At 36.0% G+C, this 19,372-nt stretch overlaps 1 protein-coding gene across 1 annotated transcript in view; it reads right to left on the bottom strand.

Moving 5' to 3' along the window:
* The window catches only part of LOC115444557, a 113,609-nt gene extending 94,875 nt beyond the window's left edge, over positions 1-18,734 (bottom strand). The window contains exon 1 of the mRNA XM_030170382.2: positions 18,575-18,734. Coding sequence (XP_030026242.1) covers positions 18,575-18,629 — 55 coding nt within the window. The 5' untranslated portion in view covers positions 18,630-18,734. The remainder of the gene's footprint in view (positions 1-18,574) is intronic.
* Between the last annotated feature and the right edge of the window lie 638 nt (positions 18,735-19,372).

Here is a 19,372-nt window from a genome sequence, read left to right on the forward strand (position 1 = left end):
CTACTATAATTTTACTTTATAACAATAATTTTCGTGATAGCAATTAGTTTTGTTATTTTGAGCGGGGTCATCGAATTATTTCAAAGTAAAAAACAATAATGGGAAGGTCTTCAGAAAAGTGCCAAAATCGCGTATGGCGGTCCATAGTCTCTATCTACCCCTATGGGATATTGGCGTAATAGTATGTATATATAAAAATTTCCATAGCTTTAGGTATTAAACGCAGATGTCCTCAGGATTGCAGGCGACGTGATTGATAACCTGAGCTTCCGACTTGCAGCTCATCCTGCGCACGTGCTAGATATCGTGCCAACCGATGACAAATTACCTGGCAATATGTCTTGTAATATCGGGTGATATCGCTTTTAGCTGCTGGGTAACGCATTTAATTTTCTGATATTGCAAGGTAAATGCGGCAGGTAAATTTACTGAGTACTAAAAGTCAAATAAAAATAGACTTTATTGCTATTGGATTTTACATAAGAATTTAACTAGTATACGCCACAGTGGTGTAGTTGTGTCGTACGATTGCAGTGCTGGGGCCTTGGATTCGATCCCTGGATCGGGCAAAAGTTATATTTGGTTTTTCTACTCAGTAGCAGCCCGGTTTCTGGAATTACACTTAGTAAATATACCTACTACACCCAATTGCATACAGCAAGTTCAAAACCTAGAAACACATACCTCTGACTACTGTAGACTTATGTGTGCATTCTTTGTGCATTATCGCTTGCTTTAACAGTGAAGGAAAACATCGTGAGGAAACCTGCATACCTGAAAAGTTCTCTATAGGAATTATGAGGATGTGTATAGTCTACCAATCCGTACTAGGCCAGCGTGGTTGACTAAGGCCTAATCCATCTCACTAAAGAAGACTCGTAGCCAGGAGTGGGACAGTATATAATACAGGGCTGATATTATTGTTATTAACACAATGCGAAATGTGAATGTTATACTCATCTATCTACCCTCAGAACAAGAACAAGCACTCAAAATAAAAAAGACGTGATCATTGACGTATATTCTATAGATCCGAACGTCCATATATACAATTTGTTCAAAATCTGAAATCAAACGGCAACCATAACGTCACTGTTATAACCTATTTATTCACTAGAACAACAAATAATTTTACTTATTTGACTAATATTTTTATTCACATCCAGGTTTACACTTAGACTCGAGTTCTTATATCATGAGCGCCACTCCGTGCACAACCACAAGCTGTCAATATTGACTAAAGTATATACTAAAGTCAGTTTAAGTGGATTGCAGTTCAATTCAGTTAAACACAGTGAATGTTTGGAACGCCAAATCTAGTACGTAATTATATATCGGTGGACGTAGTGCTATTTCACTACATAGTATAAAACAAAGTCGCTTTCTCTGTCCCTATGTATGCTTAAATCTTTAAAACTACGCAACGGATTTTGATGCGGGTTTTTTAATAGATAGAGCGATTCAAGAGGAAGGTTTATATGTATAATAACATCCATTAAATAGTGGAGAAATACTGTTATTTTGTTATGTTATACCCATGCGAAGCCAGAGCGGGCCGCTATGTTTTTATATACAACGTTCACAGTTTTTCTGTAGTGTATTTAGTATCAGCATTGCACCCGTGCGAAGCCGGGGCGGGTCGCTAGTTTCAATATAAAAAAAAACACCATTTTCTCAAACAATGCAATATCCACGTCGATATTCTCTCAATGTGTCCATCATAAATATTCAGATGCCGTGAGCTACGCATCCATCAGGCTTGCGGCTTACCCGGATACAGGCCGGACCGGATTGTGCCCGGTTTATTAATACCCGGTTTGCGAATGACCGGTTTACGTGCACGGTTTCGAACATCTGCGGTTTCGATGTGGTAGATGAATTTCGATTTGAAGGTTTTTGCTTAGAGATAAATTAGGTCTTCTGAGGTTTAGCTATGGCTTTATACATAATTATAGTATAGATTTTTTTAACAACCAGCGTCTTGAGATTGCACCAAAAAAATCAAGACGACGCTTTTTTATGATTTTCTTTCTATTATTATTATTATAATTTTGAACCATATTCTATTCTAAATATATCTAGCTCATTTTAAAGTGAAATAACCAGTCATGGACAATAAAACATCTTGGCAATGGAAGCCAATATCGCATGTCCGATATTGGACAGACAATTAAACACACGTCGAATACAATCGTTACGGAGATATATTGCCAATACGGGTGGGTGCATAATCGGGCTCGCGTGTGTATCGATAAGGTGTCCATGACTGGTGCCAAGACTGGACGACCGCAGCGGTGTGTTTATAGCGTGTAGTGGCCGTAAATACGTACAGCGTTGAGTTTATGGCAGGCTATAGGGTGGACAGTTTTGGGATATTTAGGGATATTTTGGAAGAAAAAATATAGTTTTTAAGATGTGAAATCTTAATATACCGATATTTTCCGAGTCAAAAAGAAGCCTATCCAAGATTTGGTCTATCGCTGCCAAAAAATATCTAAATCAATTTAGCAGTTTTTGCTTCCAACAATCTTCCCAAACCTTCGCTATTAAGAATAAAAAAAAATCTAGCATTATTTGTACACATCTTAGTAAAAACACACCAATATCCAACAATCGGTTTCATAACAAATTATCCGCTGATTACACAAAGAGCGACACCCTACGTCCTGTTTAAACAGATTACAAGCTTAAACTGGCTTTATCTTAATCGGGGCTTTGTAATTTGTCCCGGGACGTGGGAGATCATGGTGACCCTTGTTTTGTAAGGCTCTATTATTTTTATTACCTAAGCTTGGGACCTCTTTAGGGCTATATATCGTGGTTTTTACGTTCTCTGTTTTTGGTATTAGTTTTTGGATGAGTTATGACTATGTAGTGGGTTGGAGACTTCATACAGAGTATTTTTGACATTGCGTTATTAATGAAACCACAAACTTATGTACTCGGAAATAACACTTTACAATTAGTTATTTAAGCCGTAGATGTAAAATGAAAAAGGGTAAGTTTCGAACAAAATAAATATTAATAAAAATTAATTTTAATTTTACGCACCTTAATGCCATTGCTACTACTCTAAGAGAAGTCGTCGCAGCGGCAACATCATAGTTTCAGTCAAAAATAGAAAAAGAGTAGAGTAGAGTGAATAAGTATCTTTTGGATGCGCGTGTACCACCTACGTCTTCATCTACGCTTTCCATCAGGTGTGATGGACGACAAACGCCTATTCCATTGCAACTATATAAAAAAAATATATATAAAAAATAAACTCACGCACACACCATATTGGTATTAAACTACAAAATGATAAAAAAATGAGAAAAATAAAATCAGGGTTTTTGGTGAAAATATTCGTTATTAATGGATGATTTTTGGCACAATGTCAGCAAAGGTGAGGACGAGTATGTGGTTTCATTTAGTAACGTATTGTCAAAATGACCTTGTATACCTCCTAAATTCTTGTGGAGAATTCTCAGGTATATAGGTTTCCTTTACCGTTAAAGCGAACAATAATAATATAATAATAATAATATCAGCCACGTATTATATACTTGCCCACTGCTGAGCACGGGCCTCCTCTACTACTGAGAGGGATTAGGCCTTAGTCCACCACGCTGGCTTAGTGCGGATTGGTAGACTTCACACACCTTCGAAATTCCTATAGAGAACTTCTCAGATGTGCAGGTTTCCTCACGATGTTTTCCTTCACCGTTACAGCGAACGATAAATTCACAAAGAATACACACATGAAAAGTCAGAGGTGTGTGCCCTTGGGGTTTGAACCTGGGGACATTCGTCTTGGCAGTCCGTTCCACACCCAACTAGGCTATCGCCGCTTAGGAAAAAATACAAACGTAATTCGTTCGATTGATAAAAATTACAAACGTAACTTATGCCTTGGGTTTAGAACCTGTGGAAGCTCGTCTCGGCAGTTCGTTCAAGCCCCAACTAGGCTATAGTGTACCTCTGCCAACTTGCCTTAGTCCAGCGTTGTGGACTAAGGCCTAAGCCCTAAACCCTCGCAGTAGCAGATGAAGCCCGTGCTCCGCTGTAAGCAGCATTACACTTGATAAAATACTGAATTATAATGCGCAGTTAGTTTTTATTGGGAAGCTACACGAGTTAAAAGAACATGAAAGTCAGTGTGAACCAGTGCGAACGGTTTTAATTTTTTAAAACGGAAGATATACAAGTACACATAGATGATCACAGATAATAAAACACTCAGAGTGCGTTCACAATAATTTGTAATAAGGTTGCGTATGTTTTTTCAATACTAAGGTATGCACGAACTACCCAGCAAAGCGAAATGTCAATCCCAGCCGAAACAATTTTCAGTAACCTAACGAAAATATAAAAGTTTTGTGATATTATGGAAATAAAAGATCATTGTGCAAGGAGCCCAAACTATCCAAAAGCTCAGACCATAATGAGGCGAATAAATGACCCAGGCGACTCTCAAATTTTTTTTGTTGTAAAAATGTCACGTATCAGTTCAATGGGGTAAATATGGTCAATGGAAGAGAAAAGGATAGCAATCTAGGCTGAAATAATTACTATATAAATAACTTTATAGAATTCCAACTTGCAAGGCTTGATTCTAAGACGATTTCTTGTTTTTTTTTTTTTTTTCATAAGGCAAAGGCAAGTCAGTTAATCTTTTAACCGACAATATCGTAAATTTTATAAAAAAAATATCCAATAAACGCGAATTCCCAAAACTGACAAGTTCAATATTCAATATATCCAGACTGTAATAGGATTCGGCAAATCCGTGTAGGTTCGCCGAAATATTTACACATTGTACATGACGGCTGATATCAGACAACCATAAACCCATCAACAAATAAATTTATAGCAAAAATATTGATAAAAATCAAAGACAAGTTTTACGAAACTTATTTTGTTAAGATAATATAGAGTTTAACATTTATGGTAACGTTATGAAAGTGTGGTCAAATATATTTCGTCAAGTTGATTATTTTTCGGTATGGTATATTGATTGATTATTTCAACTTAATACATTCAGTTATTTTTGCGGTTAATATCAACAAACATCCATACATCTATTTTCACAAACTTTCGCATTTATGATTAGTAAGATAAACGTATTTCCTACTTATATTATAAATGTGAAAGTTTGTGAGGATGAATGTATGTGTGTATGTATATTTGTTCCTCTTTCACAAAAAAACTATTGAACGGATTTAGATGAAATTTTACAACAATATTGGTTATTCATCGGAATAAAATAGACTACAATTTATAATGATTTTGTGTAATTTTATCATAATATATCGATACATATCAAGTAAGTCGGAAAAAATACAGCTATCTTGGCGTACACTGCCTAAACCGTTAGAGTTAGACAAGCATGATGTACCGTAGAATTGTTTATCTTAAATAGTTCTAAATCATTTTCCGCGACAGTATATATCTACCTTTTACGTGGAAGCTATTATAACCAAAATAGTAAGTCAAATATAATTAAATCGGATACTTCTTTAGCGAGACTTTTATACCAAAAAACTCCTTCACGCGTGCGAAGCCGCGAGCAATAACTAGTATTTATATATAGAACAAAATCAAATAAGAACCACCTACTTTTAAGTAGTGATAACTACCATGGATTTATCAACCATCCCTATCCACAAGGGGCCGGGTAGGGCTGCAAACTGCACGATCCCGCGGGACCGAAAACAGTTTATTTTATCACTCACTTTGCACGGGACCCGGGATAATTTTTTTGTATACTTATCGGGTCTTTCGGCGCCCGGGGAAATCTTGTTTTGGGATTTTTATAACCTTCACAATTTATACGTCTTTTAGTAAAAAATATAATACTAGCTGACCCGACAGACGTTGTCCCGTTTTAACTATGAATTAGCAGAGCGCATTCTTAAGTTTTCTTAATTTTTCCTTCTCCTGACAATAACAAAAACAATTTTTTTTTAAAAAATAGTGAAATCGGTCCAGCCGTTCACGCGTGATGGCGTGACCAAGGGAAATAGGGATTCATTTTTATATATAGTAGTAGTTAAAGTATTTAGAAGTGGGGAAGAGTTAGTTTAATAGCTATTTGGTGGCTAATTAGTTTAGAATTCATTAGTGTTGTCCTTGTCTCAACGCTCAGGTTTAGTTGTGCAAAAAGGAACCCTATTCCCTATGACAGTATAAACTCCTAAATTCATTAATGTTGTCCTTGTCAATGCCTTAGTGTTCAGATTTGCTCATGCAAAAAGGGCCCATATTCTTTATGACAGTGGAAACTCCTGTGATAAACGCTAAAATAAAAAAAAACAAGCTGTCATACTTGTGACTGCCTCGATGGCGTAGTTGTATTGCATGTCCGGTACAATAGCGCTCTGAGGTCCTGGGTTCGAATCCCGGGTCGGGCAAAATGATATTTAGGTTTTTCTGCTCAGTATCAGCCCGGAGTCTGGAATTTGTGCCCGATATGGCGATAGGCTCGCCCCCTATCACATCATGGGACGGAACATACTTGGCGAAAAGTGGGTGCCCTAGTTGCGCCTCTGCATACCCCTTCGGGGATAAATGCGTGATGTTATGTATGTATGTATTCACGTAATATTGTTTTACAGGAACAGAAAATGGTCAAACGCAATACCATTATGCACGCCAATGACGAACTACACATCTTCCGACTCGGTCGCCATGTTTGTATGTATGTCATACTTGTGTTTGATGAGACACTATGTTCACACCACACCGCTTACCATCACGTCAAGTTACATTGTCGTGCCCATGTCCGTTTGTGAATCTCTATTTCCCTTGGTCACGCCATCACGCGTGAACGGCTGGACCGATTTCACAATTTTTTGTGCTGTGTTTTTATTGTCAGGAGAAGGATCTTATGAAAGAAAAAATTCAAAAAATTGCGCGGAAAATTAGAAAATTAAAGAAAACTTAACGAAAGTATTCATTTTGTATAAATGTCAATGGTTTGAAATAACTGTCAGCGATTGACAGAATGCGCGCTGTAAATTCATAGTTAAGACGGGACAACGTCTGTCGGCTCAGCTAGTAAAATATAAATCTCCGTGAAGTATAAGTGCACTAGATAAATTTCTGTTTAACCCTCTAAGGATCAAGGCGTAATGTTATTAAAAAAGTGCTCACCTGCTTTGGATTATCGCCATAATCGATCTCTGGTTCATAAAAAGCGATGGTGCTCGATTACTCAATCCGGTCATCTGGATCGAGCTTTATGTTCGGGTGATATAGGCCGGGTAAGGTCGCGTGCAAGTGGGCGATTTTTTGTTGCGTTTTTAAAATAGTAGCAGATTTTTTTCGTCAGTCAAATAGTGTATTTTATGACTAGTATTTTATGACTAGTATTTTATGAAGTAACTAAGGTGAGATGCTTATGTGAGAATATAAGTCTTTGAAATACGTGCGACTTGTGTAGCGATGTAGCGTCTACCGACGATCGCCACAATTATATCGGTCGCAATGTAGTACATCGCATGTTCCTGGGCTCGATTGTTGGATTTTACCACGTGGACACAGGACATACAGTCCAAATTAAAACATCCCATATCCTCAAGCTTATATCGAGAGCAGGAGAATTCGTACATATTCGTGGGAAATCGTGCGAAATCGAATTTCAAGTGTACACACCCTTATTCTGTTTGATGACCTGCCGTTTTTCGGAAAAGCCGGCATTTATCTGCCGTCGACTAATTGCCTATTCGAACTCCGTAGGTTAGCACGTAGGCGGCATATTGCGAAGATTTTACGATTCTATCGATTGGTTTTACCACGGCCCGGTTATGTATGCTGTTTATGTACAATCTTTATTAGAAATTTGTGACATTATGATACTTTTTCACAAGATGTATTAATATTATAAATGCGTAAGTTTGGGAGGATGGATGTATGTATGTTTGTTCCTCTTTCACGAAAAAACTACTGAACGGATTTGGATGAAACTTTACAGTAATATTGGTTATACACCATAATAACACATAGGCTACAATTTATAATGATTTTGTGTAATTCAAAGTATTGGACGGTGGTTCTACTGTTTATGGGCGGTCGTATCGCTTACCATCAGGCCAACGGCAAGCTCGTGACGTCATTCAAAGCAATAAAAAAAATACAAAAGTCGTAGTCGACAAAAACCCGTGTAAACAGCCCCTAAGTCGTTCATCCACTTCAAAGTACGGAGAGGTCAAGTAACGGATAACTTACTTTGCCCAAGTTACTTAGTTCTCGAGATATCTCATAACTTAAGGGCAAAAGGGTTGATATTCTTAGCTGTATTTTATAAGACACGTTTCAAGACATCAATTCATAAAAGGTTAATCTTTAGGTAAAATAAACAGTATTTTTATCGACCGATTTTTATAAACTATCCCAATTTTAATCTTTGATCTTATCTCGTGAATATGACATGTATACTAATATATAAAGCTGAAAACTTCGTTTGTTTGAACGCACTAATATTAGACACATCTAAATCAATTTAGATTTTTTTTACAAATAAGCTACATTACTCCTGTACTTTTGTCCTGTAAAAACTTTTTAACGCAGGCGGACTCTCAGACAAAAACATAGCTAGCTAGTATATAATAATATCAGTTCTGTATTACATACTGTCCCACTGTTGGGCACGGGTCTCATCTATTATTGAGAGGGCTTAAGTCCACCACGCTGGCCTAGTGCGAATTGGTAGACTTTACAAACCCTCAAAATTCTTATAGCGAACTTCTCAGGTATACAGGTTTTCTCACGATGTTTACCTTCGCCGTAAAAGCAAGCAATAGTAAAAAGAATACACACATAACTTTAGAAAAGTCAGAGGTGTGTACCCTAGGGCTTTGAACCGGACATTCGTCTCGGCAGTTCGTTCCACGTCGATTATAAGAATGTCAATAAGAACTTTATTCTGATTGGTCCATTTTCACGAAGGATAAAAAAATAAAAATGCCGTTATAGCAGCGATAGGCTAGCTTGTTTTCATAGGACCTAACATAACTATCAAAATGTCTTCTCTAACGTCTGCCTACCCTTGAAAATAGAAAAGGCGAGATATATGCCATATCTTACGTGCGACATCATCATAAATCTAGTTATTATACCGGCCTGACTTGTCAACTTTCCACAATATCGTTTATTGCACAAAATTGTCACGAAACATGAGTACAGTGACAGCCAGTTAAAAGATCTCTTATAATTTGATCGTATAATTAAATTTCGTGTTACGAAGATATGTGTAAAATGGTATTTAAAAGTATAAAATGTTGCGATTATGTAACTTTACGGCATGAAGTACCTAGGTTCAAAGAAGGAAACGATCATGGTCACTTTTTCACTGTTAAATCATTATTTTATAAAAGTATTTTTTTATAACTCCAGATATATTGGTTCTCAAGTACTTACTATAACTTCGCATCTTATAATCAGCCAAGGATAAAATTATCTAAAAATTCCAATAATTTTGATTTTTTAATATTAAAATAAATATCACTGGTAATAACAAAAAGATTATATAATGATCGCCCAAGCATAACGGAACGTTTTAAAAAAAAATGAATATTCGAATTTCAAAAAATACAGCCCGTCGCAACGGACAGTATCTCAAAGCGCGGCACGTGGTCGGATAGCCATGTTCCAATGCAGGGTTATCGGACGCTCTCGGATGCGCTGCTTTTCACTTTTAATCTGAATATGTCACTCTGACAATGTGAATTTATCTCTGGGTGAATTTTTAATCTGTTTTTGCTTTTTTAAATATGACGAGGCAAAGGAAGAAAAGAGATAGTTTCTAAGAATATTTAATTAAAATTGCACGGTACTGTTGTTACCTAGACAATAAATATTACGTCTTGTAATGATCAACAACTACTGTTCTTCATGCAACAAAAAATCAATAATCTTTGAAATAAAATTATTTTTCGGATTTTATCGCGGTTGCTATTATTATTACTGACTGCCTTTATTGACTGCCTCGGTGGCGTAGTTGTACTGCATGCGCGGTACGGCAGCGCTCTGAGGTCCTGGGTTCGAATCCCGGGTCGGGCAAAGTGATAATTGGGTTTTTCTGCTCAATATCAGCCCGGAGTCTGGATTTGTGCCCGAAATGGCGATAGGCTCGCCCCCTATCACATTCTGGGACGGAACACACTCGGCGAAAAGTGGGTGCCCTGGTTGCACCTCTGCATACCCCTTCGGGGATAAAATGCGTGATGATGTGTGTGTGTGTGCTATTATTATTTTCTTCCGTCGTTTCGAGGACTTTGCAGCCTTCATGGTCATGGAGGGTCTATGACGCTGTGAGCTCATTCTGCGTAGATCAGACCGTCCGACCGACCGAGAAGAACAAAACAATTAAAAAATATTATAAAATGTACGTAGATATTGTAACTGATTTTCAAATTCCCAACACAGCCCTCCCCCTCCCTCCATACCTATACCTACATACCTCATTTGTATAATCTCAAAGTATCATCGTATACTATCCAATTGTCTCCACGTCTCGCCTATTCCCGAGGTAACGTCAAAGTATACCCCAAATATTGTAAGTGAATTTATTATTGAATCACAATAGATATCTGACCCACAATATCTTAGATTGCGTGGAATCTTCGACGACGGTTATGCGAGGGTCACTGCGGGAATAAGGAATCAAATTTCCTTTTCATAAGTCAGTTAAGGGTGGAATTATTGTTATTTTTTTTTAATATTTTTTCGGGATTATATCTATAAGACCCAACCCCATTGTAAATGATTGTTATATATTTGTGAGTTCATATATCCAATAATTTTTCATATAATTTGGGACAATAGACTTATTGTTATGATGAAAACTAACTTGATTAGAGTCCTTAACAAACATAATTTTTTAACCAAATCATTTCAAAAACCCGTAAGCGTTCTAGAATTGTGTGTTTGGAACGAAATTTAAACCAGCCTTTTTATAATATGACTGGACGAGCAAGTAGCTCGCCTGGCTTGCGCGTCATTAAACATGCAGAGTAGAAACATCATCAGGGGCCTTATTCTCTATCCCGCACGTTATTTTAACGGTGCGTAACAAGCACGTAACACAACGCATCATGTTTAGGACTATAGAAATTGGCTTACAGAATACCATTCCACGCACATTTCTCGAAGATAACGTGACACGGCCGCGTTACGCGTTTACACTATCATACAGAATAAGGGCCCTGAACTGGAATACATAGTACTGCGTGGTGTTGGACTGCGCTCATTACCCTGACACGACTCATGATGCCCAATAATTACAATATCATAATAATATCAGCCCTGTATTATGTACTGTCCCACTGTACACTGTACGGCCTCTACTACTGAGAGGGATTAGGCCTTAGTCCACCACGCTGGCCTAGTGCGGATTGGTAGACTTCACACACCTTCGAAATTCTTATAGAGAACTTCTCAGATGTGCAGGTTTCCCCACGATGTTATCCTTCACAGTTAAAGCAAGCGATAATTCACAAAGTATTCACATACTTTTATTTAGAATAGTCAGAGTTGTATGCCCTTGGGTTTTGTACCTGCGGACACTCGTCTCGGCAGTCCGTTCCATCCAACTAGGCTATCACTACTCATTAATAATTTAAATTAATTAAATTTACACAACCGTTTATGTGAAATAGACTAATAATATATCCGAAAACACTTGGGGAAGGCCCCTATTCAGTAGTGGACATTCTGCAGCTGATGATGAACCATTTATCTAAGCTTTAGTTCCGGGAGCCTGCATTCACAACAAAAATTAATAAAACTAAAATCAATATATAACTTGACAATCAGCTGCAAGGCCAATATTGGCTCCAACCGAGTCAAACGTTTGATCCAGAATATTGTCTGGCGACGTCATCTGGCATCTGTGTAGTGTTGGATGTAGGGTTGCTAGATAGAAAGTTAGACTTTTTAGGACATTTCTTTACTGAAAAGCATATTTACTACAATCTTATATGACCGGATTATATGCAACTTAAAGTTAACGAAATATGCACGAAAAAATGCTTGAAATATGCAGTATGCAACATCCCACGATTTACATACAATTACCGATGAAAATGGCAAAATATGCAAATGCATATAATCCGGTCTCTACTTATATCTATAATTTGTAGAATACTTATAAGTAATCAAAGCCAACAGTACTCGAAGGTTTCCCTGAGAATCGGACTAAATATATATTACCCAGTAAATTAGAGATACTTTGAAATGGGAATATTATTTTTGTATACGAAAATGAATAACCGATGCCAACCGCTAATCGGACCGATACAAAAAATAAACCTATAAAATAAGCCTCCTGTAAACGCAGTAAAAAATATTTAACTTTTGCAATCAATTATTTCTTATGTTTACGCGAATGTTAGACATTGAAATTAAACTAGTTTTCGGATTCTATCGCGGTGTTAGTATTTTATTTTCTCCCGACGTTTCGAAGACTTTGCAGCCTTCATGCAGTCCCCCCCGTGACCATGAAGGCTGCAAAGTCTTCGAAACGTCGGGAGAAAATAAAATACTAACACCGCGATAGAATCCGAAAATTAGTTTAATTTCAATTTTGCAATCAATTTGAATTTAGGGATTGGAATGGTTGACTAGGCTTTTAATTAAACTTATAACAAAATCATTAAAATCACAACTATGTAAATACATCCTATCATTCAAAAACAAGGAACATTAAAGTGTATTAATATAAGACTATGTCCAACATTTTTGTGAATTTTAGGAAAGCAAATAAAAAGTACTGTAAACAACCAAAATATCCCAGTAATATCCCGGTAGTCCCAGCCGCCTGGCCACCGTGCTCGTGTGCGTTCTGCTATCGATATTGCATGTAATACAAAGCGCATAGCGACAGACGGATGGCAGAATACAGTATTTCCTTTGCATATAAGTCTCGTAAAAAGTATTTTCTAAAGCTTTTGTTCGGTGTTCGTTGAATTCATCTCGGAATAAAAATAAAATATAGCCTTTATTACACACTGAAAAGAGTAACTTTTTCAATAAATTAATTTTTACAATTGACCCAGTTATTTTGTACTACTTACAAATAAAATCACACACTTTGCATGTGTACTTATATTTTAAATCCCAAGCGACACAAGCAAAACTTTCGTCTGACGTATGCGCTATATAAGTTTTGGATTATAATTATTCTATCGCATACTGTACGTAGTACATATATATCTATGTACATATATAATTATGTAAAAATCTTAAGCAATTTGGTATACAATGTTTACCCGATTATAACCTGTTTTGAGTGTAATTAATAAATATAAAAAATAAGCATATACCTGCCCCGGAAATAATCCACTTTGTATTGTTCGGGAGAAGTAGCCTACGTAATCTAGAACATTGTACCCGTCTGCAAAATTTCATCCAAATCCATTCAGCTGTTTCTACGTTTACTTCTAACATACAAACATTTTCACAAACTATAACATCTATACATATTATAAAACAAAGTCCCCTTTTCTGTCTGTCTGTATGCTATGGATTTTATCGAAATCTACTGAACGGATTTTTTTAGAATTTGGTGTGGAGATAGTTTAAGACTTGGGAAGCTTATATTCGTTCTATCCAGGGAAAATATATAGCTGGACTTTTATCCCGGAAAACTCCTTTACGTAGGCAAAGCCGCGAGCAAAACCATTTTATAATATTAATAAGAAGTACAATAAGATTTAAGTTCAAACACTTACCAGTACAGACCTTGTCCATCATTTCCCTAAACAAAGCTGCGAGGTCTCACATGATAAATCGCCACGCATAATGGAGATAAAAATGTTAGCACAAAGGGAACAATACTCAACGGAGTCCACACTTAGGTGCACAATAGCTTCTGACGAGTTGACAGCTCAAATTGTCGCAAGTCGTGAGCGCTCCTCCAGTCTAGTTTAGAATATTTTGTCTCACGCCCGAGACTAAATGGAAACGTTTTATATGAATACCATGAATATTGGATAGGCGTAGTTTTGCTAGTCTTTAGCCCTGAGAACCTCCTTATGCCCTGGCCGAAATCAGATCCCAGAAGGCACTACGTGGGCCACTATGGCGAGTTTTACACCTTGTACGGTTGTCGCTATCCGAATGGATACAAATAACCTAGTACCGTGTCTACCACCATCAGACTTCTGCGTTTACTTACTTCTAACTAACAGCATCTTAATAAAATTTCACATCAAAATACATAGGGTATATTGTGTCATACATAGGGTTATTTTGACATAGCATTTAGTGCGAATATGGCGTGTACATGAGTGTATGTCTGTCTGAAAGTGTAATGTTGACGCTGCGAAGAACTGGCATTGGGACGTTTTAAATTAGTACTTTCTATTGATAACTATTCTGTGCAAAACTTATTTTCTTTTGTTATGCATCTATGGTTCGAGTGACTTGTTTTAAATTATTTTTTTCAAGAAGATAAGTGTGCAATTTCATTTAGTAACGCAGTGTCAATATGACCTTGTACGTGGCGAAACATCAATTGACAACGATTGTACTGATTATCGCGCGTCTTCACAAACATTACTTACCTACAAACGAGCAATGCTATGATAAAATATTTGCTTCTCACCACTTTCACCATGACAGCCCTCGTAAGTACAGGGTGAAATGGGACGCTGCAATTAGTTCATATTGAGATACAACTTTACTTCTTGGCTATCTGATAACCGAATCCGAATGCTATTAAAACTATCGAACTATAAGTATAGGGAAACTATCCCAAAAAAACTTCACGCGGGCGGAGCTGCAGACAAAAGCTAGTCAAATGTAACATAAAACTTTGTAATAGTAAGCAGTGGTGAAATGTAAAATTTTCCGAAAGGCAACCCGACGCAACTTATAGGTACTAATACGCATAAATGTCTACAAATCGTTCTTATGACAATTAGATTCTACATTCTCTTTTCCTTTATCATTATTACATAGTTATATCAATCGCACTTGTTTTTTATTGTAAAACACAAGTTTTGGTTTATAATAGGGGACCGGACTCATTTTTGTTCTTTTTTTTATCAAATATTTACGTTATATAAATTATAACACAGAAAACATTATTTAAATCCGGTAAAAAATCAACAAGTTATAAGTCTTTTAATTTCGGTAGAAGGGGTAAGTAACAAAAAACAGAAAAGAGGCGCAATACCCACGTGTGACGTCATCGGGCATTATGACGCGTGCGAAAGAAAGAGATGAAGCGATATCCCCACTTCGCGCCCACTTCGGCACATAGTAATATTTGAAATATGAATTACTGGCTCATTTTTTAACCAATTTTAATGCAGTTTTCGCAGGAGGGTTTCTTTTTCGTATTATCAACCATTTCATATATAATAATGTACAAAATCGAACACAAGCCGGTCCCCTATTGTGTTAAAAAACCTCATTTGTAGCATCAAATTTGTATTATGATTGTAACCCGTTTTGTGAAAATAAAAAGAAATAAATACAGGGAAGCCGGCAGGAATTTATATGGTCCCTTCGCCACAGATAGTAAACCAGCGATATGTAGAACTAGTCTATTTGTTACCGGGAACTGAATGAGTAACAAACCGCATACATATCGTATCTACATTGTCGCTTTCTTCACGCGCTGAACCGTGAACAATCGGCGGCGTGTGAACGCGTTCATCACGCTATCCTTGGGCCTTATTCTCTATCCCGCACGTTATTTTAACAGTGCCTAACAAGCACGTAACACAACGCATCATGTTTAGGACTATAGAAATTAGCTTACAGAATACCATTCCACGCACATTTCACGAAGATAACATGACACGGCCGCGTTACGCGTTTACACTATCATACAGAATAAGGGCCCTTGTTGGGTTGACGGAAAACATGTCTTAAATTATGTTGTCTACGAAGAGTATATACAAATTGCTTCTGCAGGTATTATATTGTAATGAATTATGTTTATGGTTGATTTGGCGTCCGTATGTAAGTACATTAGGTGGCTAAAACCATTGCTGTGTTTGCTTGTTATAACACAGCTTATGCTGAGATAGACTAGTTGTCGCGGTTTGGACATAGTAATTAATTACTCAGTGGTTTTCTTCTTTATTTTATTTTTTTGTTATGTGCATATATAATATGGATATGTACCGCGACAATAAATTCTTTTTCTTTCTTTATGGGCTGGTGGTAGGATATATTTTATATTCGTCGCAATAGCGAGTAGAGTGATAACATGAACTAAACACAAAGCGAAAGCACGCCACTGTTTTTGAAAATAAGAGGATAATCCTAGTATACGCGACTAGTTTTAATATGCTTTTTTTAAGTATTATTATATTTGTACCAAAAAAATTTAATGGATGGCGACTACCGTACACAAGGTGTTAAAACCCGCCATAGTGGCCCATATATGTCGCGTTCCGGAATCAGCCTGTGTATATCCGGTTCCAACAGGCCGGCATAATTGTGTCGACTGTCGATGGGTAATCATCTCTTGTCAGTCGACATTCTATTGACCACTCCACTTACCATCAGGTGCAGTGGGGTCACTTTAGCGTGAACTTATATAAAAACAAGTGAAAAGCTCTGTTTGTATATACCACCGCATTGTCTACATTCCTCGCCAAGCTATAGTAATTGTTAAGTTCAAGTTTGATTTATAGACAGTGAAATTCTAAGGCATTGTTATGAGCCTTTGAACATAATGTTTATAGGAGGTTCTTCTGAAGATGATCACAACGTAAGGTCATACAGAGTAATTCAAGTTTCAAAGTTGCTACAGTTAGGCTAAGAGCTTATCGTGAAGCAACCATATTTATGTCATTATTAATTTTCATAAAATAATAAAACCGGGCAACAGAACCCAGCAATATAGTGCCGTCCTGCATATTTTTAAGAATATTCCACTTATAAGAAACATTATTATAGGAGGTAACATTTTACGTAAGAATAAATTACTTGACATACGAAACGTTCAAGTATACAACACGAAATAAAGCAATGACAATGAAACAATATATTAAACATAAAAACAATTAACAAATAAAGACGCATCAAAACCAAACTAGGGCTCGAAAAATCATAACTAAATTAAATATTATGCCAAGTATATTAAAAATAGAGAAAGCTAATAGCCTCTTTGGTCAAACGGCATACAACTCCGAGGTCATAGCTTCAAACAAACCTTTGTGCAAGTTTTCGCTCGGAAAAACATGACCCGCCCTGGAATAAATCTGTGTTCAATATCGCAAAGGCAATTTAAAACCGCTGTTTCGAATATTTGTTGGACGCTGCCTACCCTTTGATACATGAATAGTATTTATAAATATATATAAATATATATAGATATATAGTATTTATAAATATATATAAATATATATAGATATATATAGTATTTATAAATAGTCAATATAAAACGCAAACATGTTTATTTTCCACATTCTGTTTAGTATCTCAATTTTATTTTAGTTTATTGGGTTGTAGCTTATAATAGTTTAATTCAGCTTTGTGTGCATAAATTAAAATATCTAACGCTGTTTGTCGCTCTATCGAATTTCAGAACGTTTAGAGAATTCCCCTCGAAAACACAACTCTATACCACTTCAACGATACAAACAATTATAGACCAATTTCTATGTAATATAAGGATTATAATATAGAATCTTATAAAAAGATTTTGAGGTCAAGTATTGTTGTAATGTGTAAAATTATGCTCACTGATTATAAATTTACCACTTACAAGTTTTTGTATATTTATTTTCATACAATAGATTTTAGGCTGTACGATAGAGACTACCTTCGCCTTAGTGAAATTAAAATGATCGCATAACATTTATGTATTTTTTCTACATACAAATTTAAATTGTTTTAACGCTTTCGAAAATTCTATAGATTCTAATCTCAGAAATAGTTTTGTTATAAATTAAGACAAAATTAAAGATTTTATTCGCATTATTGACTCCGAAATCCAGTCACAAATACTAAATAGCAACCAATATAATATACCGTAAGTACAAGATATTTCAATATTATGTGTACTAATATTTCTGTAATTTGAAATTAGTATTACAACAAAGATACGCATTCGATAATAAATATTTTTTCTTGTGAAGACACCATAATCAACAGAAAGAAAAAACATCAAATGGGCGGGAAAAGAACAATGAACGTAATAAATGTTACGGAATATATCCACTGACAGCCACAAAGACGGGTTTATATTAGTTTTCCTGATCTTATAAATTGTAACTCGTCTATCTAGTTGTAGAACTTTCGAGTAGTTTGTTATTCATAGTCCGCACTTATAGGGTCTAGATATTTCAGTGTTTGTAAGCTGGTCTAGACGCAATTAATTTTAAAAGGTCACGTATGGCATTGTAATATTATAGATTAAAAAAGTAATAAAAAAATATTTTATGATTAAATACTGGCCGTAAACATTCTTATTTTAAAAAAATATATTCAACGTTTACTAATTGATATTTATAAAATAAAACACTAAATTCGAAATTTGAATTAACAAAAACAAAATGAACGTTCAACGATCACAATCGCAAAACAAACTAAATTAAATTTAATATTGATTATAGCTATAACTTACCCGCAACCAAGCAGACGGCGAACAAAAACGCCAGCAAATGATTATATTTCGGCATTTTTCTTCTTGACAAGTGCACGGGTTTAAAAATTGTATGACATTTTGCGCGGCGAGGCAACGCGCGTGTGTCGGCGGGGCGCGCTCAACGCGATCTGAATGGGACCCCTCCCGCGCCCTGCCGGGACATGGAGGGAAATTGGGTTAGGTTAGACATTGTGGAATAAATGATAGGCCTTTAGACATATTGATATATCAGACCATTACGCCGTAATCTATAATGTTCGAACAGTTTGACAATGACGCGTATTAGGGATTTGATTTGAAAGTTTAATTGGAGGTAGTTATGGGATAATGGTTTGATACCCTTTAAAGTTTTGGGAAATTGAGAAATGGGAGGGAATATTTTTTCAGATATTATTGCTGATAACGTGGTTCCATTGACGGGATTTCTTTCTGACAACGCAAAGATGATAATAATCATCAGTTATTCGAATGAGTACTGCATGGTACTAAAATTTATGTATTTAAAATTTGTTTATTTAAAATTACATATATACATCATTTTATTTCTTCTTTCCTGCCAGCCCAAGTTAACTTCTTTGTTTACTATATTTTTCATTTATTTTATTTTCAATATAAATTGTCTTTGTTTATATAAGCTAATTTAATTAAGTAATAATTTAATATTCTCATGTACCTTGACTTATCATAAATGCAACTATGTTCGCTTACGTGATGAATAAAGCATTTAATTTTAGTTTTATTTATTTTTATACATTACTTCAGCTGTTAGGTCTGAAT

This window comes from Manduca sexta, chromosome 4 (genome assembly GCF_014839805.1).
Source record: "Manduca sexta isolate Smith_Timp_Sample1 chromosome 4, JHU_Msex_v1.0, whole genome shotgun sequence".
Classification (NCBI taxonomy): domain Eukaryota; kingdom Metazoa; phylum Arthropoda; class Insecta; order Lepidoptera; family Sphingidae; genus Manduca; species Manduca sexta.